This window comes from Populus euphratica, unplaced genomic scaffold, assembly GCF_000495115.2.
Source record: "Populus euphratica unplaced genomic scaffold, PopEup_1.0 scaffold114.1, whole genome shotgun sequence".
Classification (NCBI taxonomy): Eukaryota; Viridiplantae; Streptophyta; class Magnoliopsida; order Malpighiales; family Salicaceae; genus Populus; species Populus euphratica.
Genome location: NW_011499905.1, coordinates 1,007,289 through 1,027,679, shown reverse-complemented (window position 1 = coordinate 1,027,679; position 20,391 = coordinate 1,007,289). Strand labels below are relative to the sequence as shown.

General features: G+C 32.5%; 2 protein-coding genes across 2 annotated transcripts; one reads left to right on the top strand and one right to left on the bottom strand.

Moving 5' to 3' along the window:
- Window positions 1-1,867: 1,867 nt before the first annotated feature.
- Window positions 1,868-10,961, bottom strand: LOC105133349 (prostaglandin E synthase 2-like). The gene is made up of 6 exons (XM_011037307.1): window positions 10,519-10,961; window positions 10,280-10,414; window positions 10,076-10,169; window positions 4,302-4,396; window positions 2,622-2,789; window positions 1,868-2,318 (listed from the first exon to the last, which is right to left on the bottom strand). The coding sequence occupies exons 1-6, from the start codon at window positions 10,850-10,852 to the stop codon at window positions 2,158-2,160; spliced, it is 987 nt and encodes a 328-aa protein (XP_011035609.1). The 5' UTR covers window positions 10,853-10,961; the 3' UTR covers window positions 1,868-2,157.
- Window positions 10,962-11,822: 861 nt separating this feature from the next.
- On the top strand, window positions 11,823-16,888 carry LOC105133362 (uncharacterized). Its single transcript, XM_011037319.1, has 8 exons — window positions 11,823-12,340; window positions 12,496-12,613; window positions 12,740-13,086; window positions 14,285-14,401; window positions 15,364-15,480; window positions 16,134-16,226; window positions 16,303-16,395; window positions 16,474-16,888. The coding sequence occupies exons 1-8, from the start codon at window positions 11,823-11,825 to the stop codon at window positions 16,556-16,558; spliced, it is 1,488 nt and encodes a 495-aa protein (XP_011035621.1). The 3' UTR covers window positions 16,559-16,888.
- Window positions 16,889-20,391: the final 3,503 nt, after the last annotated feature.

Here is a 20,391-nt window from a genome sequence, read left to right as displayed (position 1 = left end):
TTTAGACTTTTCTAAATAGTAATTATTTTTTAATTATTTTGCATGCGTTTAATTTTTAAATAAACTATTCTAATTCATCTAAATTTTTTTCTTTTTATTTTTTATATGAATAGAGTATTTTTTTATAATATTTATAATATATGTAACCTTACATAATATTTTTTTATTTTATTTAATTAATTTCATATGTGTATATTTATATTATCATTTGATTAATTAAAATTTTAATTTTAGTAAATAAAGTTATTATTAAAAATTTATGTTATGAGGTCAAGTATCTTTATCTATATATGTTTCTTGATTTTTTTATTTTCATCTCGCTAGCAACTACAGTAGATTATGAACACTACAGTAGATTTCTCAAAGAAGCAATGAACAAAGTAAGAGGAAAAAACAGAGAGGAGATTGCTGTCTTAAAAAAAAAGTTGATTGAAACAAAGGGCAGAGTCATGGAACCCCCAACAAAACCATATTCAAGTTGTATTCAAGTTGTGAAGAGCTAGCAGTAACGGCACAATAACAACTCGTCAAAGAGACCCCATTACTCCATTCATCTTGAAGCTCCTAAGCGTCACTGAAACCAAACCTACAGCAGCCTTTTGATGATAAAAAAACTTGCATAAGTGCATAACAATACAGTAAAATGTGTAAAGTCTAGGGGAGAGCTTGGAAGGTGAAAGAAGAACTCAAAAACAAAAATACGAAAAAAAAAATGGTACTAATAAGCAATCTCATTCACTGTTAATCTCCGTTTCAGGAATGAAGAGGTTGCCTACAATAAGCAAAGTCCAACTTTTGAAATGCTGGAAGATTCACATGGATGTCTGCACGGGTTCTTGGTGTCATTAACTACTTTAATATCAAGGGGTTAATTTTATATCTCACCAAATAATACAAAACATAGTGTTTTATTCCTTCAATTTCAACAAGAACATAGAGTGCCTCCGTAGATGTATATGGAAAGACTTCTGAATATGATCTTGAAAAGTTTATAAAAACAATCAAAACATTACAATTTTTAATCAAATCCATCTATTATGGCGAATTAAGAAAATATGATAGGTACTGTACCATCAATTGTGAACATCAGGAAAAGAGGGGTCCTTACTCATTTAGCCAATAGAGAACCTCTCACGTAGCGATGGCTATACACCTCCATATCGAGGGTTTTTATATTCATGAAACGAGCTTCCCTCCAAGATCTTTCTCTGTACAAACTTTCAAAGAAAGTTCTTGATGATAGGTGGTGATGACAATGACTTTATACTAAATGTTCCTTAGACTTGTTTTTGGTATGCTTGGAGTATATATCCCACTTGGACAACGCTTTTTATAATGGCGAGAGTGACTTTTTATAATCGTCCTCTCCCGGCTCAGGCTCAACAAAATACGCAGGAGTTTCAACAGCCAAATCAATTCAGTCCACCATCCAAGCACATATGCAAGAAAATCCAATTCCCTCACTGGCTGCTTTGGAGGAAAAGCACACCAGACTGGGACACCCATCAAAAACTGGGAAGAGAACTGCATCATGGTGACAAGAAGATGTGCTCGAGCCTTCAAAACTTGATGTAAAGTAGGATCTTTCCCGTTACTGCAGATATTACGGTGCTGTTGTGCCAAATGTAGTTGTCCTTAAAACAGAAAACTAGTCTAACCAAATACGCAGGGTGTTATTCAAAAGGCAAACCAGTTCTATTCATCATCCAAGGGCTCGAGCAAGAATTTCACCTCATTAGTCTTTTTCCAACTTTCTAGCACCCATGACAAACAAATCTGAAGTAGCTTTGCTGCCAACCATACTATCAATAACAGAAATTGAACAGCCAAGGCCCCGGTAAAATAACAGAAATCGAACAGCCATAGCTTATTGAACAAACAAAAGGATCAAAATAGCATAAAGAATGATAGCTGTGTAATGTACCAGTTAAGAATACGATGATCCATGGATAGTTTTACAATCCAAGTGTAAAATTTCTTTATTTTCCTATCTCTCTCCAATTATACGACAGTAATCATGTTTTTAAAAATAAGATTCAGCTTCAAATTCTTCCATCACAAAATTGTTTAGCCATCAAAATCATTATCAAATCTTTTGGTTCATGTTCACAATACCGTGGTTGTAGAAGCTGGAAGTTAAAATGAGTAGTGCATAATCTATGCCTTCATCCTTGAGGACTCCCCCACAGCATTCTCCATTCTTGTGTACCAATCCCCTATTCGAGTTTGCTCCACCATATCTCTACCAGACCTCAAATAGCGGATGGGTCTCAATACCCCAAAGACAGCAAGGTCAGCTAAGTTAGGCTTTGACCCCCCTGTGGCATATAAGAAAAAACATAAGTATATCTGTCACATACAACTTTGAAAGGTTGTGCAAAGGTTAAAATCAGAATCTTAGCTTTAAACAGTTGTGAAAGTTATCTTAGCTTTCTATGAGATAAAGCAGATCAATTGCGCAGGATGGAGGCCTGGCCTTGGAAACCATCTGTTCTCCCATTACTTTTGGTTTGGTTTTTTAATTGGAGTTTACAATATAAAATGATATGGCAGCGTGCACATGTATATACATATAGTATGCAAGTCACGTGCATTAATATGATATTATGTCAGCTGCATACCAAGAAACTCTTGGCCATTTAGAGCATCCATCCACGTTTCCACAGCTTCATACAGGGCAGCACGTTCATCAGTAATGTTATATTTCTTCTTCAAATTCTTTGACACAAAATACATTGCAGCAGCTCCGGCATACTTGACTGTGATTCTTTCTGTAAAGCTAAAATTACCTGCATTTACAGGAGAAGTTTACAATGAAATCAAGATAAATGGACAAAATATATGCCATCTCACAGATAATTTTGAACAGAACCAAAGTGAACCTTAAAAGCATAATTCCATGAACAACATTAACTTGGAATAACTTACCTAGAACCTATATGAGGATGAGTACAGGATGATGAAGTAATCATAAATGAAATGATAACTGTCACTAGCAATCAAATGAAAGGAATGACTAAAGGAAGTTATTGAGTAGTTGTGATCCCCGGATGAAACAATTCAATACAATTATTAATTTTCTGATCTTCAAAGGTTCCTCAAAATAACAAACTCACACATTTACATTAGACGAGAGATGGGATACAAAGCAGTGAAAACAGAACAGCTTGATTAAAGCTTGATGGAGCCATAGACCATTTCTAGAATATTAAAGACAAGTTAATGAGATTAATTATCTGACAACCAAAAGTATAATAATGTAGAAATTCCCAATGAAACAGGGGGTGTCAAGTAATTTTGTTTCTAATATCCTGACATAATGTTCTACACCAGCCGCATCAATGTTGCCCTCAAAATAAGATTGCTCTCAAAGACAAAGTATTCTCTCCCTTTGCTCTTACTGGGAAAACGTTCTTAGAGACAAGTTTGTAATTATCAGTGGTTCTAAGACACCAACTCTAACTTTCTAAAGAATAGACTATGAGAAGAAACTGCCCAGGAACTTGGTCGTCTTATTGCTAAGTATGATGAATGTAAATACGTAAAAACTTGGTCACTATTAAACAAACTGAAAATCTTAAACAATGGTGCATTTAGTATATGCAGGTGACAATCTGTACTTCTTAACTATCAAACTTCGCACTTCGCACTTCGCACTTCAATTCTTTTTTTTTTTTTTTTTTGGTGCAGATAACTTATATGATCATTGCTTGGCAATGTTTTATAGAAAAGAGATATTTAAATGGTCCGTTGATTTACAAAGTGTATGCATACTGTCAAGCATATCATGTTTTTCACCATAATCATCAATGCAACAAAGTTAAGAGTAATCTAGGTAACTCATGTTCACGTTATCCAGCAGGGAATAAAATTGAGTGGAAAAGCCTTCCCGAGCAAATCAAGTAAGGTGAAGTTAAGAGTAATCTACAAACAAAAGCTTTGCAAATGAACATGAACAGAAATATGTACAAGAAAAGGGACTATGATAGGTAGTTATGTACAAGAAAATGGACTATGATAGGTAGTTAATTACAATGTTTCCCAAAAATATTATAATATTTTTTCAAAGGCATCATGAGCATATGGAGCAAATATTATAAGGAGAAACATACCAGACTTTCCTCGTTTAATGATTGAGAAAAAAATGAAACCATATACCAATAGGTAAATAATTATAAATCATGGCACAAAGTTATAAATGGAAAAAAGCATAAACAGAACCAAAGATATCTTTCCCACAAGAGTCAGCTGTAGGGAAACTACTGTTTCATTCAGGCATGCATATCCATGGATCATCTTACCATTGCTCGTGATATAGTCAAAGGATTCAAGAGCCTCAGAAGTATTTCGATATATGTTTGGAGACAAGACATGAACCAAGTGATTGTCAACCCACCTAAATAAGCAATAAATAATATGTCAAGATCTAGCATTGGCATGCGAGCAACAACTAAAATCTAACCAGTATTGTGCTTACAAAGAAAGAAAAGAAACAAAAACGTGACAAGTTGATAACTGTTTTACGAACATCAACCAAACATGGCATAAACATGTTGACAAAATTATGTAAGCATGGCATGTGCAAGAGTATGAGAGCATTGATTTTCTTACAATAGAAAATTATGTATGCATTAGATCACAAGCATGCAAGTCACCAAAAACAATTCCACAAATGTTCCATAACTTCATCTATATGCATAAGCAAAATTATCAGGAAATAAAAGCAAAAATTAGTCAGCCAGCTTTTGGGGAATTTCTATTTGATTTTCCTCTTTTTTCTATTTTTTTTTTGTCGATCAACAAGTGTATTTGTTGGTGGGGACACTAGAGACATTGTTTACATACTCGTATAATCATAATCATAGATGACAGAAAATAACCCAAACCATTGAGAGATTGAGCTTCAGCTTATGTTTTTAAATTGAATTTATTTGAATTTTTAGTTGTGATTTCTTAATTAGACTTTATTTATTGGGATTGATTTAACTATTGTTGTGCATTATATTTATTGAACTATGAACCCAATTCTCTATTCTAGTTAAGATTTTAGTATCTATATCTTATTTTTTTAGATATCTTATTTTTTTAGATGTTAGATAATTTTGATGAATTTAATAAAAATTGCAAAGTTACAGATTTTTTCAACACTCATTTAGTTTATCTTTTATATTGATTTATTAAAAAAAATTCAAAAGTCAAAATAGAAGGGGAGAGAGAGAGAGAATCGTGACAAAAAAAGTGGTCAAGAGAAAAAAAAAAGTGAAAAGTGACCGGAAAAAAATAAATAAAACAGGGAAAAAAATAAATAAAACAGAGAAAAAAAAGGGGGAAGTGAAAACAACAAAATGACATTATTTAGGACATTATGACATCAATGATTCAAAGTCATTTGCAATCAAATTTAATGATTTGAGTCTCGGTCAATGAATTACTCTATTTTTTGATTCCTTGAATTTTAATTTTCTTCTTTTTACATTTGTTATTTAAAGTTGTCGTTAATATTATTTTTATGCCTAAAAAAATTCTACCTTACATTTTTATCTTTTAATTTTTGTTCATCAACCTCTTTTGTCATTAATATCTAGTATCTTGTCCCCTTTGATAAGTGTAAGTCTGTGCCTAAGATATTGTGTTTGATTTTTTGTTTATAATTAGAATGTCTAGCATTGCATATCTATGCCTATGATATTATGTTTGATTTTTTGTTTATACTTGAATGTCTAGCATTGCATGCTTCTAATTTTCCCGGCGAGCTCCATTTTTTATTGATCTCCACATTAAGGGAAAAAACATGTTGTTATCTTTATTTTTATATGATGGTTCCGCGTGAAAGAACCATTTGTGATCTCAATTTTATCTCTATAGTAGTATTACATGCATTTGTGGTCATTTAGTGTCTATCTTTGAATCTACACTTATCATTGACCTGACCATTAGTGATGCACTTAGGGAATTACAACTTATGCAAATTCAGGTGACTAACATGTTTAAAAGAATTGAGCCCTAATAGAGTTCTCAAATAAGATACCCGAAGACCAATACATATTACAAGAATAATCATTGTAGACAAGTTCACCTTGAGCACCACTAATGTGACAATCATTTAGGTTACTTTAAATACGAATACCTTGATGAAGGAGTCATGAGTCCTAATAAAATAGAAGCCACCACTTTTGAGGATCATCATGACCCTTTGATATTTGATATGTGAATTCATGACATGGATCAATTCTTTGAGTGGTACAACTTGTCTGATAATAAAAGAGTTAGATCTGCTAAAATGATGCTTATTGGTGAAGTCCAACTTTATTGGAGAGATGTTGATGATTTGTTTAGAGATAAAAGGTAAACCTGTTATAACTGATTGAATCAGAATGAAACAAAAACTACAAGAGAAGTACATATTTTAGTTTTGTAGAAATAAACTCTAAGACCAATAGACCAATCTAAGACAAAGGAACAAGTCTATCAATGAGTATATAACATAGTTTAATGATTACATGATGAGATGTGCCATAAAAAAATAAAGTCATGACTTTGCATAGATTTTGTAAAGGTTTGAATGATAATTTTAGAAAAGAGATCTGGCTCACAAGTGATTTCACTCTTGACCAAGCATTTACTATAATACAAGATTATGAGTTGCTTGTAATAAGTCAATTGATAAAATGTTAAGACCCTCATACTACCCCTTTGAGATATCTCAATTTAGGAATGATGGTTATTTGTTAGGCAACCTATCATATAGACATAATCACAGTAGTGCTCAAATTTATAAAGAAAACAAGGAAAAAGAGTCGTTAGTGAAATGTCTAGAATAAGTTCAAAGGTTTAATGTGCTGACCATCAAGGTTTCGATCATATCTTCTTCAATTGCACCTTTAAACCCTTAGTCATCTAAGAACACAAGGATATAGGTGAAAAGAAAAACTATTGTGTCAAGTATATGAATCTAATCTTGAAGACTTTAGTGACCTAGATGAAGAAGATGTAAAAGAAGAGAGACTTAACATTATAAATCCAAATGAATATGAAGATGAGATTAATAAAGAATATAATAATTCTATTTTAGTGGTAGATTCATAAGTTTTAGAAAAACAATTAATGAAATTGCTTGAAGAGTTAAATAAAACCTTAGAGTCTCATGATATTAGTCCTCTTAAACTACTTGATTCCCCACTCACCGTACTTGATGTTCAGTATGTCAAAAGTTTAGAGCCGCATGCTCCTCACCCCCCTTATGCTTGACATCCAACACGTCATAAGTTTAGAGCAACATGTTGACCTTTACAATCCCTTACCCCTGATGCGTGATGAGGATGATAAAGATAATCTTAATTTACTAGGTTATGTTCAAGCTATATCTACTGAAGTTTCAAATAGTGTTTGTTTCACTCCATATTCTCAATCATATAATGTTCATAGTTACCGACTTAGAAAGCCTGTAGATCTTCTTTTGATGTCTCTTCACTCTAGAAGGTTTGATTTAGCTAAGTTTTTTGCATATAGAGTTCATAATTTGCATGTTAAGATCATAAAACATATTCAAGCAAGTAATCAACAATACAAATTTAGAGTTGATTTACACAACTATCATAATGAACTTAATGTTAAATATTATTTCATAATACAGATTTGACCTAAACGATATTCTTTGAAAACTAGTCATAAATTTCAAATGAGTAGTGTTAGACTATTCAAAGTGTTGCAAATGATTGAATCAAATAATGATATCATTAAATTGACACTAAACTTTGATATTAGCTCTACTTTTAACATGAAGGACTTCATTATATATAAAACACGATAGTCTATTCCCAATGCTCCTTTTAATATCATCACCCTTTTATCCTTATCGTTGGCACAAAAAGAACATATTAATGCTACTTAGAATGCACAAGTTATTTTTACCAAAGACTGTAAATTTCTGCGAATCACAATATATGAGCTAGATAACCAGATTTAGACTATACCTAAATTATTAGAGAGACATCGCAACAACTTGATCATGATCTTTGGAAGTATTATTGGAGTCGTCTTGAACTAGACTTGACGAAATCAAGTTTCTCCAATCCCAAGATAGTTAGTGGGGACACCGGACCGAAGATATTAATTATGCACTTATATGATCATAGATGATGGATGGTAGCTCAAACTATTAAGAGATTGGACTTTAACTTATGTTTTTATGGTTTAATTTATTTGAATTTTTAGTTGAAGTTTCTTAATTAGGCTTTAATTGTTGAGCTTGATTTAGCTATTGTTAGGTATTTTATTTATTAGGCTATGAGCTCAACTGTTTATTCTAATTAGGATTTTAGTATTTATATCTTATTTTTCTAAATGTTTGACATTTTGATGAATTGGATAAAAATTATAAAGATGTAAACTTTTCCAAAACTCATTCTTCTCTTCTTTGGCCTTTTCTTCTTTTTCTTTGGCTTCTTCTTCTTAGCTTATTACTTCATCTTCAAATCTCTTTTATCCACATTTAAAATTTTCAATTCAAGTCTAAAATGAGATGTTAGTTAGGAAAAACCTAGTATAGCTGGCAAATGTTGACATTCAAGGTGTACAGAGTTACAACAGGTGAGAAGCACCAGTTATGTTGGACAACCATCAACATTGGGGAATAAAAAAAGTGTTGTTCTTCTATTTGAAAATATAAACTTTTAAAAACACATAAAATGACTGAAAATATTTTGAAAGAACAAAAAACCAAAAAGAAAGAAACAAAGTTAACCTTTGATTCCAATGATGAAGATGCCATAATTATGAGGAAATCTCTCCCTAGTCTTAGAAATTTAATGCTTGCAATTGGATTATGGCCTACATGTGGGATATGAATTTTTGAGCTACACAATTTTCTATCACCTATTTTAAGATGTCACAACTTGAGAGAGGTTAAAGAACTCATGGTCAAGTGAGAGAATTTTGGTGGTTTAAACCAATCACAGATAGAATATGGCGAGCTAAACAACCTACCCAACAGCAATCAATCTGCTACAGGGCTAAGTTTTCATCCAGCAAGGCAGCCATAACTAATGCATCAAGATCGAACAGCTCTCATTCTGTATCTTCTGTATGATTAGATTTACAATTTGATACAAATAATGAAGAACCATTGCTGAAACTGATATAGATTACCAATTTTGAGACTTTGGGAGGGAGACCTAAGCTGAAATGTAAATGTGTAGGTTTTGATTAAAGGAGAGAGGAACTCATACCAGGGACCCATATAAATTGAAGAGATATCTTGGATTCAGATGAAAATTTGACAAAGATATATGGACCCAAAGCTGAGTTCATGAAAATCATGGAAAACCAATCTACATTACTTATTGGTCTGAACACCATGTGCAATTCATTTTTCTTTTGACCATCTGCACATTTACACATTGGTTGTCCATTCCCCTAATGAATTGGCCACATTACGATTCCCCCAGATGCATTTTAAGATGGAATTTAAAGTTTTGATTGGAAAGAAGAAGAAGAAGAAGAAGATTAGAATTCAAAAGGGAATTTTAAGAGTTAAGGTACTATTCCCTGTATCATATATATCTTTTAGTCTATTTTAGACAGCATACTACTGCTTATTTTAACATGCATGGATAAGTAGGTGTTTGCTTCATGTAGCTATAGGTACCGTTAAACTCCATAAATGGCTACAAGAATACGAAACGTTTTCAACACTCTGAAATTAATAGACACAACACGGATTATTAACTTTCCCACATTACATATATAACCAAATTCAGTAGAAACCCAACCAGTACCACTTGGAGCTCCTTTAAAGCCAGGATTCAAAACTAATTTTTATATGCCTTTCCTAAAACACCAAATCCAAAACTTAAAGAAAAAGGTCTTTTTAACCAAAAGAAAAGAACAAGCTTACAAAGGTTAAGACATTGCCGACAAAATTAACTTGCCCTAAATTTAAACATTCCCATTTTATATGATAACAATAAATAATAAATTCTCTTTTTACGACACCGGTAATGCATCTGTCTTCATTGAACAAAGAAACCAAAATGACCGAAAAAGAAAACTAAGCTACAAAAGTGAGGCACCATACCTCCGCCACTTTTTCTCTTCATCGTCCTCCTTATCAGAAGCAGAATCTACAATTTCCTTACCATGGATCTTGTTTCCCAACTTATCAATTATAGCTGCTCACATTCAATTCAACATAATCAATAACCGAAATTTACACCACCAAAATAAAATCCATCAATACAATTCAAAATCCCTTTTTAAGAAGAATCACAATGAAAATAACCTGAAGAATCAACAAGCTGCTCGCCATCTACCAACAAAATAGGTACCTTCTTATAATCAGACCATTTGATCTCTTTCTTACTAATAGGGTTCACTTCCACCACTTTGTATGGTATATCATAGTAATCCAAATATGCTGAAAATTTTACCAAACAAAAAATATCAACTATTTTAAGAACTGCAGAGCTAAAAAGCTCTATATTCATAAAATTATTTATAACTTGCATATGAAAAGGAGACCTTTAACTTTATTGCAGAAAGGACAGGCCTCATACTGATAAAGAACAACTTCCTTGGGCACGAGCTGGGCCGGTGGTGGCTCCTTGGCGAGGACTTCTTGAGAGAGAGAAGCGGCGGCAGCGGCAGAGACCAAGGCTCCCGCGACAACTAAAGGATTGAAGATCCGGCGAGTGTTGGAACTGCCAGTGCTGGTGGTGGTGCTAAAGAGTGCAGCATGGAGGAAGCGGTGGTTGATGGTAGCAACTGAGGTGGTGGAGAGGCCACTGCAATCGTGGAGGGTGGAGGAGAGGGTCCGAGAGAGGACGGAAGACGCGAGAGTCGACGCTCTTCTCATGATTGTGAACAGAAAGGAGGAGAGATCTGCGAAGAAGAGAAGAGGTTTATGTGGGGTTTTGTATTTTTATTTTTATTTAAGAAAATGAGGGTTTTATGGGAGATGATCGATTTATTCATTTTATTAGATGTGAGAATTAAATTTTGACTTTATTATTATTATTTTATAATGTCAGAAGATTATATTATTAATTATTGTATTACGGTTTTTTAAATATTTTTTTATTTAAAAATATATTAAAATATTTTTTTAATTTTTTAATATAAATATATCAAAACAATCTAAAAATATTTTAAAAAATATATTTTTACAGCAACATTTTTCAACACCACAAACAAAACAAACTCTAAAGCACAGTAGTATTCTTATAAATAACTAGTCTATTAATTAGTGTTAATCACGCTAAAATTTATTATTTTATTCAATATTTTTTTTTAATTTTAAATCTTTCCATATTATCTATTTTTAAAACAAGAATAACAAAATAAACTGAAATAAAAATTAAAAATATAGAACCAATAAAAATATTAATTTATAAATAAAACTAAAAACATAAGGACTAATTAATTGATTTTTAAACTAGAAAAATTATTTATTTTATTTTATTTTATAAAATTAGAGGGACTAATTTAAAATTAATTGTGCACTTAGGACTAAAAAAAGTATATTGTTGCCCCTAAAAAATAAATATTATTCACTTCATAACAATTAAATAATTACAAATATTAAATAGATTCACTTAATCTACTATAATACATTATCTAAACTTTTAGTAATATAATTAATTATTTCATAATTATGATAGTTATTAACAATTAAATATAACTTCAATAAAAAAAATTATATTAACTTAAAAAGGAAATAAAGTAGTTTTTTAATTATAAAAAAAATATTCTTAAGAGATTACGAAGTAGTAAATATTCAATTATTGCATGTAACCCCCAAAATAAAATAAAAATAAAAATGAGAGATGACAATCAAAATCAATCCGAGCCGTGTGTGCCATAAGTCTCCTGTGCTTGCTTGCTGCCATTTGCCTAAAACCCTGCAAAACCCCCAACCTCCATCTTTCTACCTTCCACCAATGTCATCAGCGTCAAGATTCTTACTCTTTGGCACTTCGCTCTTTCCCCGTACAACTCATTATAGCCATCCCCACAAAACTCTCTCTCCATTTTTCTCCTTTAAACCCCTCCCTTCCCTTCAATTCCACCTCTACTGCTCTTCCTCCATTGCAGCCACCGTTGCTACAGCCGCTACAGATAACACAGAAACCTTGAACTCCCTTCTACAAGAAAGGAAACAAAAACAACATCCGTGGCCTGAGTGGGTCATTTTTGTTGATAAATTGAAGGCCAGGGGTTACTTTAGCAACGCTTCTACAAAAGAAGAGGATGACGATACTTCTAGTGAGATTGCTTACACTGACATGAATCAATTAAAGAATGCTTGTCTTAGCTTTGCTCGTGACAGATATGATATTTTCAAGTAAGCCACTTTTTACCCTTTCAGTTGGATTGAAATTTGATTAGTGGTTTAAAAATGAAGGGAAGATTAAAAGATTGAGAATTTTGATTTTCAGATATTTGAGAATTAAGAAATTTTTATTGGGTCTTGAATTTGTTTTGTTTCCACTTTTGCAGATCATTGTCTATACCTGATATTCAAACAGTTGTGGAGTGTGGATGTCCTAATCTTCTTCGAAAAGCTGTTAATTCAGCTAAAAGAATGAGAGCTTACGTGCAAAAGGATGAAGGGGATGTATGTTGCTTTCCTTTCTTAATTTCGTTCCTGATTTGTTAGTGATTAAAAAGATGCATTTCAATAGAAATTTTCAAGTGCCTTCTAGCATTGTGTTTTATGAACTGTTAAGACTCTTGCTTGCAGGCTTGTGGTACTTGTACTCATCGGGGTTTTTGTGATAGAGCGTATGTGACACTAAAAGGTAATGACGCAGAAGGTCGTACCGTGGACATAGTGCGGGTCTTAATGTTCCATGCACTAGATCCATTTGTTATTTCAGGAGGACAGAAATCTCCTGGTAGTGAGCTCATTGAATCGTCTGCAAGGAAGCTGCTTTCTGAGTTGATTGAATTAAGTGAGACACCCCAAGATCCAGCACTACCAAAGCATATTCCCAAAGCCTACCATAAGAAGGAGCGAGATATTGATTTCATGGATGGCCAACTGTGTGATAATGTCGAAATGAAGAAAGAAGATTGGATGTGTACCAAGTAAGTGACAATTAGAAAATAATTAAATATATCTCTACAATGCTTTCCTTTATAACTTGATAAACTCTGCATATTCTTGAATGATGTGATCAGAGGGGAACTTTTTCTTAATGCAAAAGGGATCAAAGTTCGGATCATTGGATAACCAATCCAACTTTATGATCCTTAATAGCTTAAGTAGATGCATTGCCTCATTGGGAATTGTTTTTGTTGGCGTGCATGTTAGAATTGTATTTCTTTATTTTGATGTTTGTGGGATTTTCATTAATACCATCAAAGATTTCAGGAGGACTTCTTTTTGGAATTTGGGAAAAGGCTCCTTTGTTCTCAGTTATTCTATGTAACCCCAACCCCGTCATGTTATTTTGGTTTATAACAATTCCTTGATAATATAATTATATTACATCATCCATTTTGGATTGCCCCACAGTTCAAACATTGCATCCTTGCTTGCAATACTAATTTATTGTTGATTATTGTGCGTCTTACAACTGCATCATGAAGGTATGTGCCCAAAGAGAAAATATGATGGAATCATTTCATTCTTCGAGGATATTGCTTAGGCTTAGACTTCAACTTTTTAGTTGTTGAGAGCTTGAGGTCGAAAGATCAGAAGGAGTTAGTTAAGGGGTATTGAGAAGGAACAAGATTCATCTCTTCTGTGCCATTCCCTTGCATCTATTGTGTCCTATGAGAGGCCAGTTCTTTTTCAGTATTTTACCACTAATCACCCCAAGTCACTTACAATTAAATGATGTCCATGGCTTTGTCTCCAGTAACAATTCAGTCATCTAATAAGATTAAGCCTGAAACAGAAGGTCCATTGTCTCTAGCACCTTGATGATGTAGATTATAGGAATGTTACATTTGTGCTCAAATGCGTGCATGCAAGAGCTTTCTTCGTCTTTGCACAGGGGAATGCTTATGCATGTGGATGTTCAATATGAATCTGAAGCCAGAACTTACTATATAAATGTCAAAATGAGATGAACATCACCAATGCTCCTATTCTTTTTTCTTTTTTTCCTTTTCTTGGGAAGTTGGTCGCTGTTGGAAAGTGCAGCTCTGTATTAATCCCTCATTTTCCTCTTGCTTCTAATTGTGTGTTTATATGCTTCTTCAGACACCAGATACAGTGTGATACCCCGTTAAAAAAATTTGCATTTTGTTTATTGAAATCCTTGGTATGTTCATGCAGATGCAACTTTATGAACTTCTCAAAAAATAAAAGATGCCAAAAATGTGGTGAACAAAGTGCGAAGAAGGATGGTGATAACAATATTGAAGCTAAGAAAGGAGATTGGATATGCTCTGAGTAAGCTCCCTGTCATCTTATTTTCTTTACATTGTGTTTGACCTTTTTAAGTTTTTTGCTCTATCGACAGTATTAGGGGAAAAGAACAAATGTTTGAACTTCGAACCATGATTGATTTTACAATATTAGCTGTTATATTTGTGCTGTATTTTGTTGGTCCAGTTTCATTATGCCTTTGGAGTTCCTTTGCTAGATTCAGAAACCATTTATTTATCCAGTTTTTGCATGATTTTTGTATCTATTAAAAGCCAGTTTTCACCTAAATATTAGGGCAGAATGCAATTTGCTATTTTTTCGGGTAGAAAACTGTTCTCACACTTGTTGAAAGATTGGTCTAGAGCATTTAGTTCAAGGGGCATTTGATTTTCTTATAAATGTTCGTGTGACTTTTAGGATCTTTTGATGCATTTTCTGACTGTTCTTTTCTTTTTTATAGTTTCTAGTAAAAACTTTGATTTGTTAATTCTCAGGAACCTATAATGTTGTTCAATACAGACGAGGGTAAATCTCACAGTACTATGAGATCACAGGGCCCTCTTCTTTAAGTTCAACAACTGTAATGGCGATTCCATGTGTGAGTTGTAAAGACATGAGAGCCATCGTGTTAATCAAATGGAGTAATTTGTAAATCTACCTATCTGATTCTAGAAACTAGAGGGAGTTCTTTGTAATTATATTATACTGCAGGGGTGGCCCATGGTAAACAATATTTGAGGTACAAATTCCTAGCCTTTCTATTTATATCTGTTCCAAAAACCCAAGGAATTCCTTTTGATGCTTTTTTCTTTTTTGAATTGTAGAGCAATAACCTACAAACTCCAGTTTCTGTAGTTGAGTCGATGTTATTATTTTCATAGTGGTCTAACATAATATTCTCTATGTTGTCATAAACCTGTTGCATCTCTTATTAAATCCTTTGTCTCATTCAATCCATTAACTGGCACATTCCATTTCTGTTGCAGCTGTGAATTCGTGAATTTTTCTAGAAATATAAAATGCCTAAAGTGCAAAGCAGAGGGCCCAAAGAGGCCCGGTGTAGATGATGTGAAAATGAAGAAGGGAGATTGGAATTGCAATAGGTAAACGTAAATTTTTTGTTCCAGTAACAAGCGCAATGTAGATATACACAATTGACATTGTGGTGGGAGCATATGAGGAGAAAATAATGTGTTCTTCACCCTAATGAGATTTTTGTTTGATTAAATTTTGAAAGCATGAAATTAAGCTTGGTGCTTTTGAAGAGGGGGTTGTGGATGTTATGACAGGGCAGTTCTTTGTACCATTTATGTGAAACAATTGGCAGTGAATCATTTTTGTTACCGTACTGTGAGGCTTCTTGATTTCTGACATCCAACATAATTTCATTGATAGTTCTTGTCAGCAATAATTATATCTAGGATTTTTTTGGGACGATGGTTAAAGGAAATTTATCTTATGAAGAATGCACAAGTACATTAAAAAAATGTAATAAATGCTATTCTCCCTACGAACCACTACCATTAAATCCCTTTTTTAGTAAGTATTATGTCAGTAAAAAACACGTGGAAATATAAAAGAAACAAAGAGAAAGCCTTTGAAAGATGTGTTCCAGCTTTCATATCATCGTTATCTATCTATCTTGAAAGCTATCAACTTTTTATGGAATTTTAATTCGATATTGTTTTTTTTTTTTTCCATCTTATTGTCTGCTTTTGAAATTCTTCTGTCCATGTCACTTGGTTTCTGTTTGCAGCTGTGGGTTCATGAATTTTGCTAGCAATAAGACATGCTTACGTTGCCGAGATCCACGCCCTGAAAGAAAGACTGGAGAGTGGAACTGCCCATCGTGAGTCTCCCTCGCTCCTGATTGATTTGTCTTTCAGGATAAGATCCATCTTACTCTTTGCTTTCTGTTTCTGCAGGTGTGATTTCCTGAATTTCAGTAAGAATAAAGTCTGCCTCAAGTGCAATTGTGTGCGCCCCAAAAGAATGGCCGGAGAGTGGCACTGCCCATCGTGAGTCTTCCTCACTCTCATCATTGAGTGTCTTCCATGAAAAGATATGTTTAACTCTTTTGCTTTCCGTTTATGTAGGTGTGACTTTTTGAATTTCAGTCGGAATAAAGACTGCATCAAGTGTAAATGTAAGGCGCCCCAAGGAAGCAACAACCGAATATGAAGAACAGATATGTAAAAGCCCTTATTAAGTTATTAGTAGATGGAGGATGCATGATGCAGGAGGATCTGAATAGTAAAATATAGATATGATGCATTCGAATCACCTGGGAAGCCTAACATGTAGATTTATGGACCAGATGGACTTGTGCAAGCCCAAAAAAAGGTCTGATTGTGCCAAACAACATTTCTAAGAGAAACAAACATAATTTTTAATTTGATGATTGTATTGTGTCCAAAGTTTTTTAGAAGATTTTACGAGCCAAGTTTTGTTTTTAATCAACCGAGGTCAAGAAGGCTTTCAAATTGGATCAAAAACTAATTTTTTTCTCAATTTTGGTTTTTTTCTTATTAATTTCAGATTTTCGGTCTTTATTTTTTGATGTTTGATTAGGGTTATCTTTCCTTTCCGATTAAGGTAGATATATGTTTATATAAACTATTATAATTTTTATGTTTTTTCAAGTTAGGGATTGACATGATCATTTTTAATTAAAATATATAGTACGCTTATAGTTTATTTTCAACCTTTTTTTATGAATTTTGTCTTAATGTTCTCTTTATTTTTAATATATTTAGATTCGGTTGCGTTAACTAGCACCAAACCTAGTGTTTTTAGTTGTTTTTGTTATTACATTGTTTGATTAGAATTTATATAGGCAAATTATATAATTAACTTGTCATTTGAAATAGCAAGATTCAGAGGATCAAATGATGAATGATCATGAATTTATAACTAGTGATAAGAACTTGTTTAATGCGTGTGAGTGGAGGAGGTAGCCTTATGAGTACCATAAAGACTTGTGTTTTAATGAAACTTCTTGAGTTTGTAAGCATCTTAGAAGCTCAGGAATTTAATTATTGGTTACATGAAATTGAGATGAAGGTCCAAAATAAATAAAAGTTAATTACTATCAGATTTAAAAGGCAAGCTTTTGCATGGTAGGAACAATTAAAGAGAACTCTTAAGTGAAAGGATAAACCCATGATTTGTGACTACTAAAAGATGAAGAAAAATATGAATGGTTATTTTTTTTCTTTTTGAGTACATGTAAACATTACATTATAATTTTACATGTTAAAGGAATGGGTAAGGTTCTTTGATAAGTAAATTAAGGAGTTATATCAACTATTGATCAGAAATGACCTGTTACAAATAAAATAGTAATTGGTGACATTATAGTTAAATAGGTTATGACGGTCCATATAAGATGTGCTTTGTTCGTAATTGTTATGGACAATTTTCAAAGTTTATCGTAGAGCTTTAATTATGGAGAAATAGTTAAGGGAGCCAATAAAAGCACTCAAGTATACCAAAGTACTAAAGGTGTGCGCACCAATTACTAGCAAACAATTAATCAACCTAAATCTATTATTGAGCAAACCATATGTCACAATTTGGTGTTATAGATGTGGTGAGTGAGGTTATTGTGCTAATGAGTATCATAAGCCAAAGAATCGCACGAGTAAGTCTTTTAATAAATGATGAGTTCGAAGAAAAGAGTGAAGCCACTAAATAGCCTGTTTATAATGATAAAAGTGGTAATAGGATTCTATATATAGATGACAATGCTACCTCGATAATCCAAAAGAGTTTGCTAACTCCTAACGATGATTTAGGTGAAGATTGGCTATATACTAACATCTTTAATACAATTTGTACAATTACAAAGAAGTTATGCAACCTAATTATTGATGGTGAGAGTTCTGAGAATGTAATATTAACATGGGCAATGTAGAAGTTGTAACTTAAAATAGACAACCATGTTTGTTTTCATTTTTCATATGCACGAAGTGTTTTAATAATGTTTGGTGTAATATAGTGTCTATTGATACATGTTTTATATTGTTAGAGACATGTTTTAGTAATATGATAAAAAAAATATAGTGTGAAAAAGGTGATGCAACATGTACACCCTTAGTATCAAAGAGAAACATGTATTGGTGCTAGAGAGATAAGGGTATTTTATGTGGTTCAGATAGATAAAAAAAGAGTTTGTTATTCATGTCTCAATTTTTGGAGAAGGTTAATAATAAAGGAGTGGTTTTTAGCCTAATGTCTTTAAATAGTCTTATTAATGAGAATAATGATATTTTTAAACCTATATCCATGTCATCTCTAAAATGTCTATATGGTGGACTAACAATAAAGAGAGTCAAGCTCTTCTTAAATGAAAAAAATCAAACTAACTTACCCATAATCATCATTGGATGTTGGTCAATTTATTAGAAGTTACAAGCACTGGTCTAGCCCACTGATGGGGGGTAGTTGCAATTTTTGTAACAAAATCGACGTCACTAGCTTCATCATCAAGAACATTGTAAAGCCTCGTTAAAAAAAAAAAAAAACATAAGATCAAGTAATGAGGTCTCAATGAATAATGAAGATTTGGTATGAAAGAAAAGAATAAATAGTGGGAATGATAATAAATATGTCATGTAAGAAAAAGAATGGTCTCCATAAACAAATTTAAAAGTATTGTTAAAGTCTAAATGAGGGTTATGATTTTTAGTTTAAAACTTGTATCGTTGTCAAAACCAGCGATAAGTTTCAATGGATAGAAAAACAAAAAAAATAATTAATCAACCTAAATCTATTATTGAGCAAACCATATGTCACAATTTGGTGTTATAGATGTGGTGAGTGAGGTTATTGTGCTAATGAGTATCATAAGCCAAAGAATCGCACGAGTAAGTCTTTTAATAAATGATGAGTTCGAAGAAAAGAGTGAAGCCACTAAATAGCCTGTTTATAATGATAAAAGTGGTAATAGGATTCTATATATAGATGACAATGCTACCTCGATAATCCAAAAGAGTTTGCTAACTCCTAACGATGATTTAGGTGAAGATTGGCTATATACTAACATCTTTAATACAATTTGTACAATTACAAAGAAGTTATGCAACCTAATCATTGATGGTGAGAGTTCCGAGAATGTAATATTAACATGGGCAATGTAGAAGTTGTAACTTAAAATAGACAACCATGTTTGTTTTCATTTTTCATATGCACGAAGTGTTTTAATAATGTTTGGTGTAATATAGTGTCTATTGATACATGTTTTATATTGTTAGAGACATGTTTTAGTAATATGATAAAAAAATATAGTGTGAAAAAAGGTGATGCAACACGTACACCCTTAGTATCAAAGAGAAACATGTATTGGTGCTAGAGAGATAAGGGTATTTTATGTGGTTCAGATAGATAAAAAAAGAGTTTGTTGTTCATGTCTCAATTTTTGGAGAAGGTTAATAATAAAGGAGTGGTTTTTAGCCTAATGTCTTTAAATAGTCTTATTAATGAGAATAATGATATTTTTAAACCTATATCCATGTCATCTATAAAATGTCTACATGGTGGACTAACAATAAAGAGAGTCAAGCTCTTCTTAAATGAAAAAAATCAAACTAACTTACCCATAATCATCATTGGATGTTGGTCAATTTATTAGAAGTTACAAGCACTGGTCTAGCCCACTAATGGGGGGTAGTTGCAATTTTTGTAACAAAATCGACGTCACTAGCTTCATCATCAATAACATTTTAAAGCCCCGTTAAAAAAAAAAAAAAACATAGGATCAAGTAATGAGGTCTCAATGAATAATGAAGATTTGGTATGAAAGAAAAGAATAAATAGTGGGAATGATAATAAATATGTCATGTAAGAAAAAGAATGGTCTCCATAAACAAATTTAAAAGTATTGTTAAAGTCTAAATGAGGGTTATCATTTTTAGTTTAAAACTTGTATCATTGTCAAAACCAGCTATAAGTTTCAATAGATAGAAAAACAAAAAAAAAGAGAAGATATGTAAACCCAGTCAAAAAAGTTATTT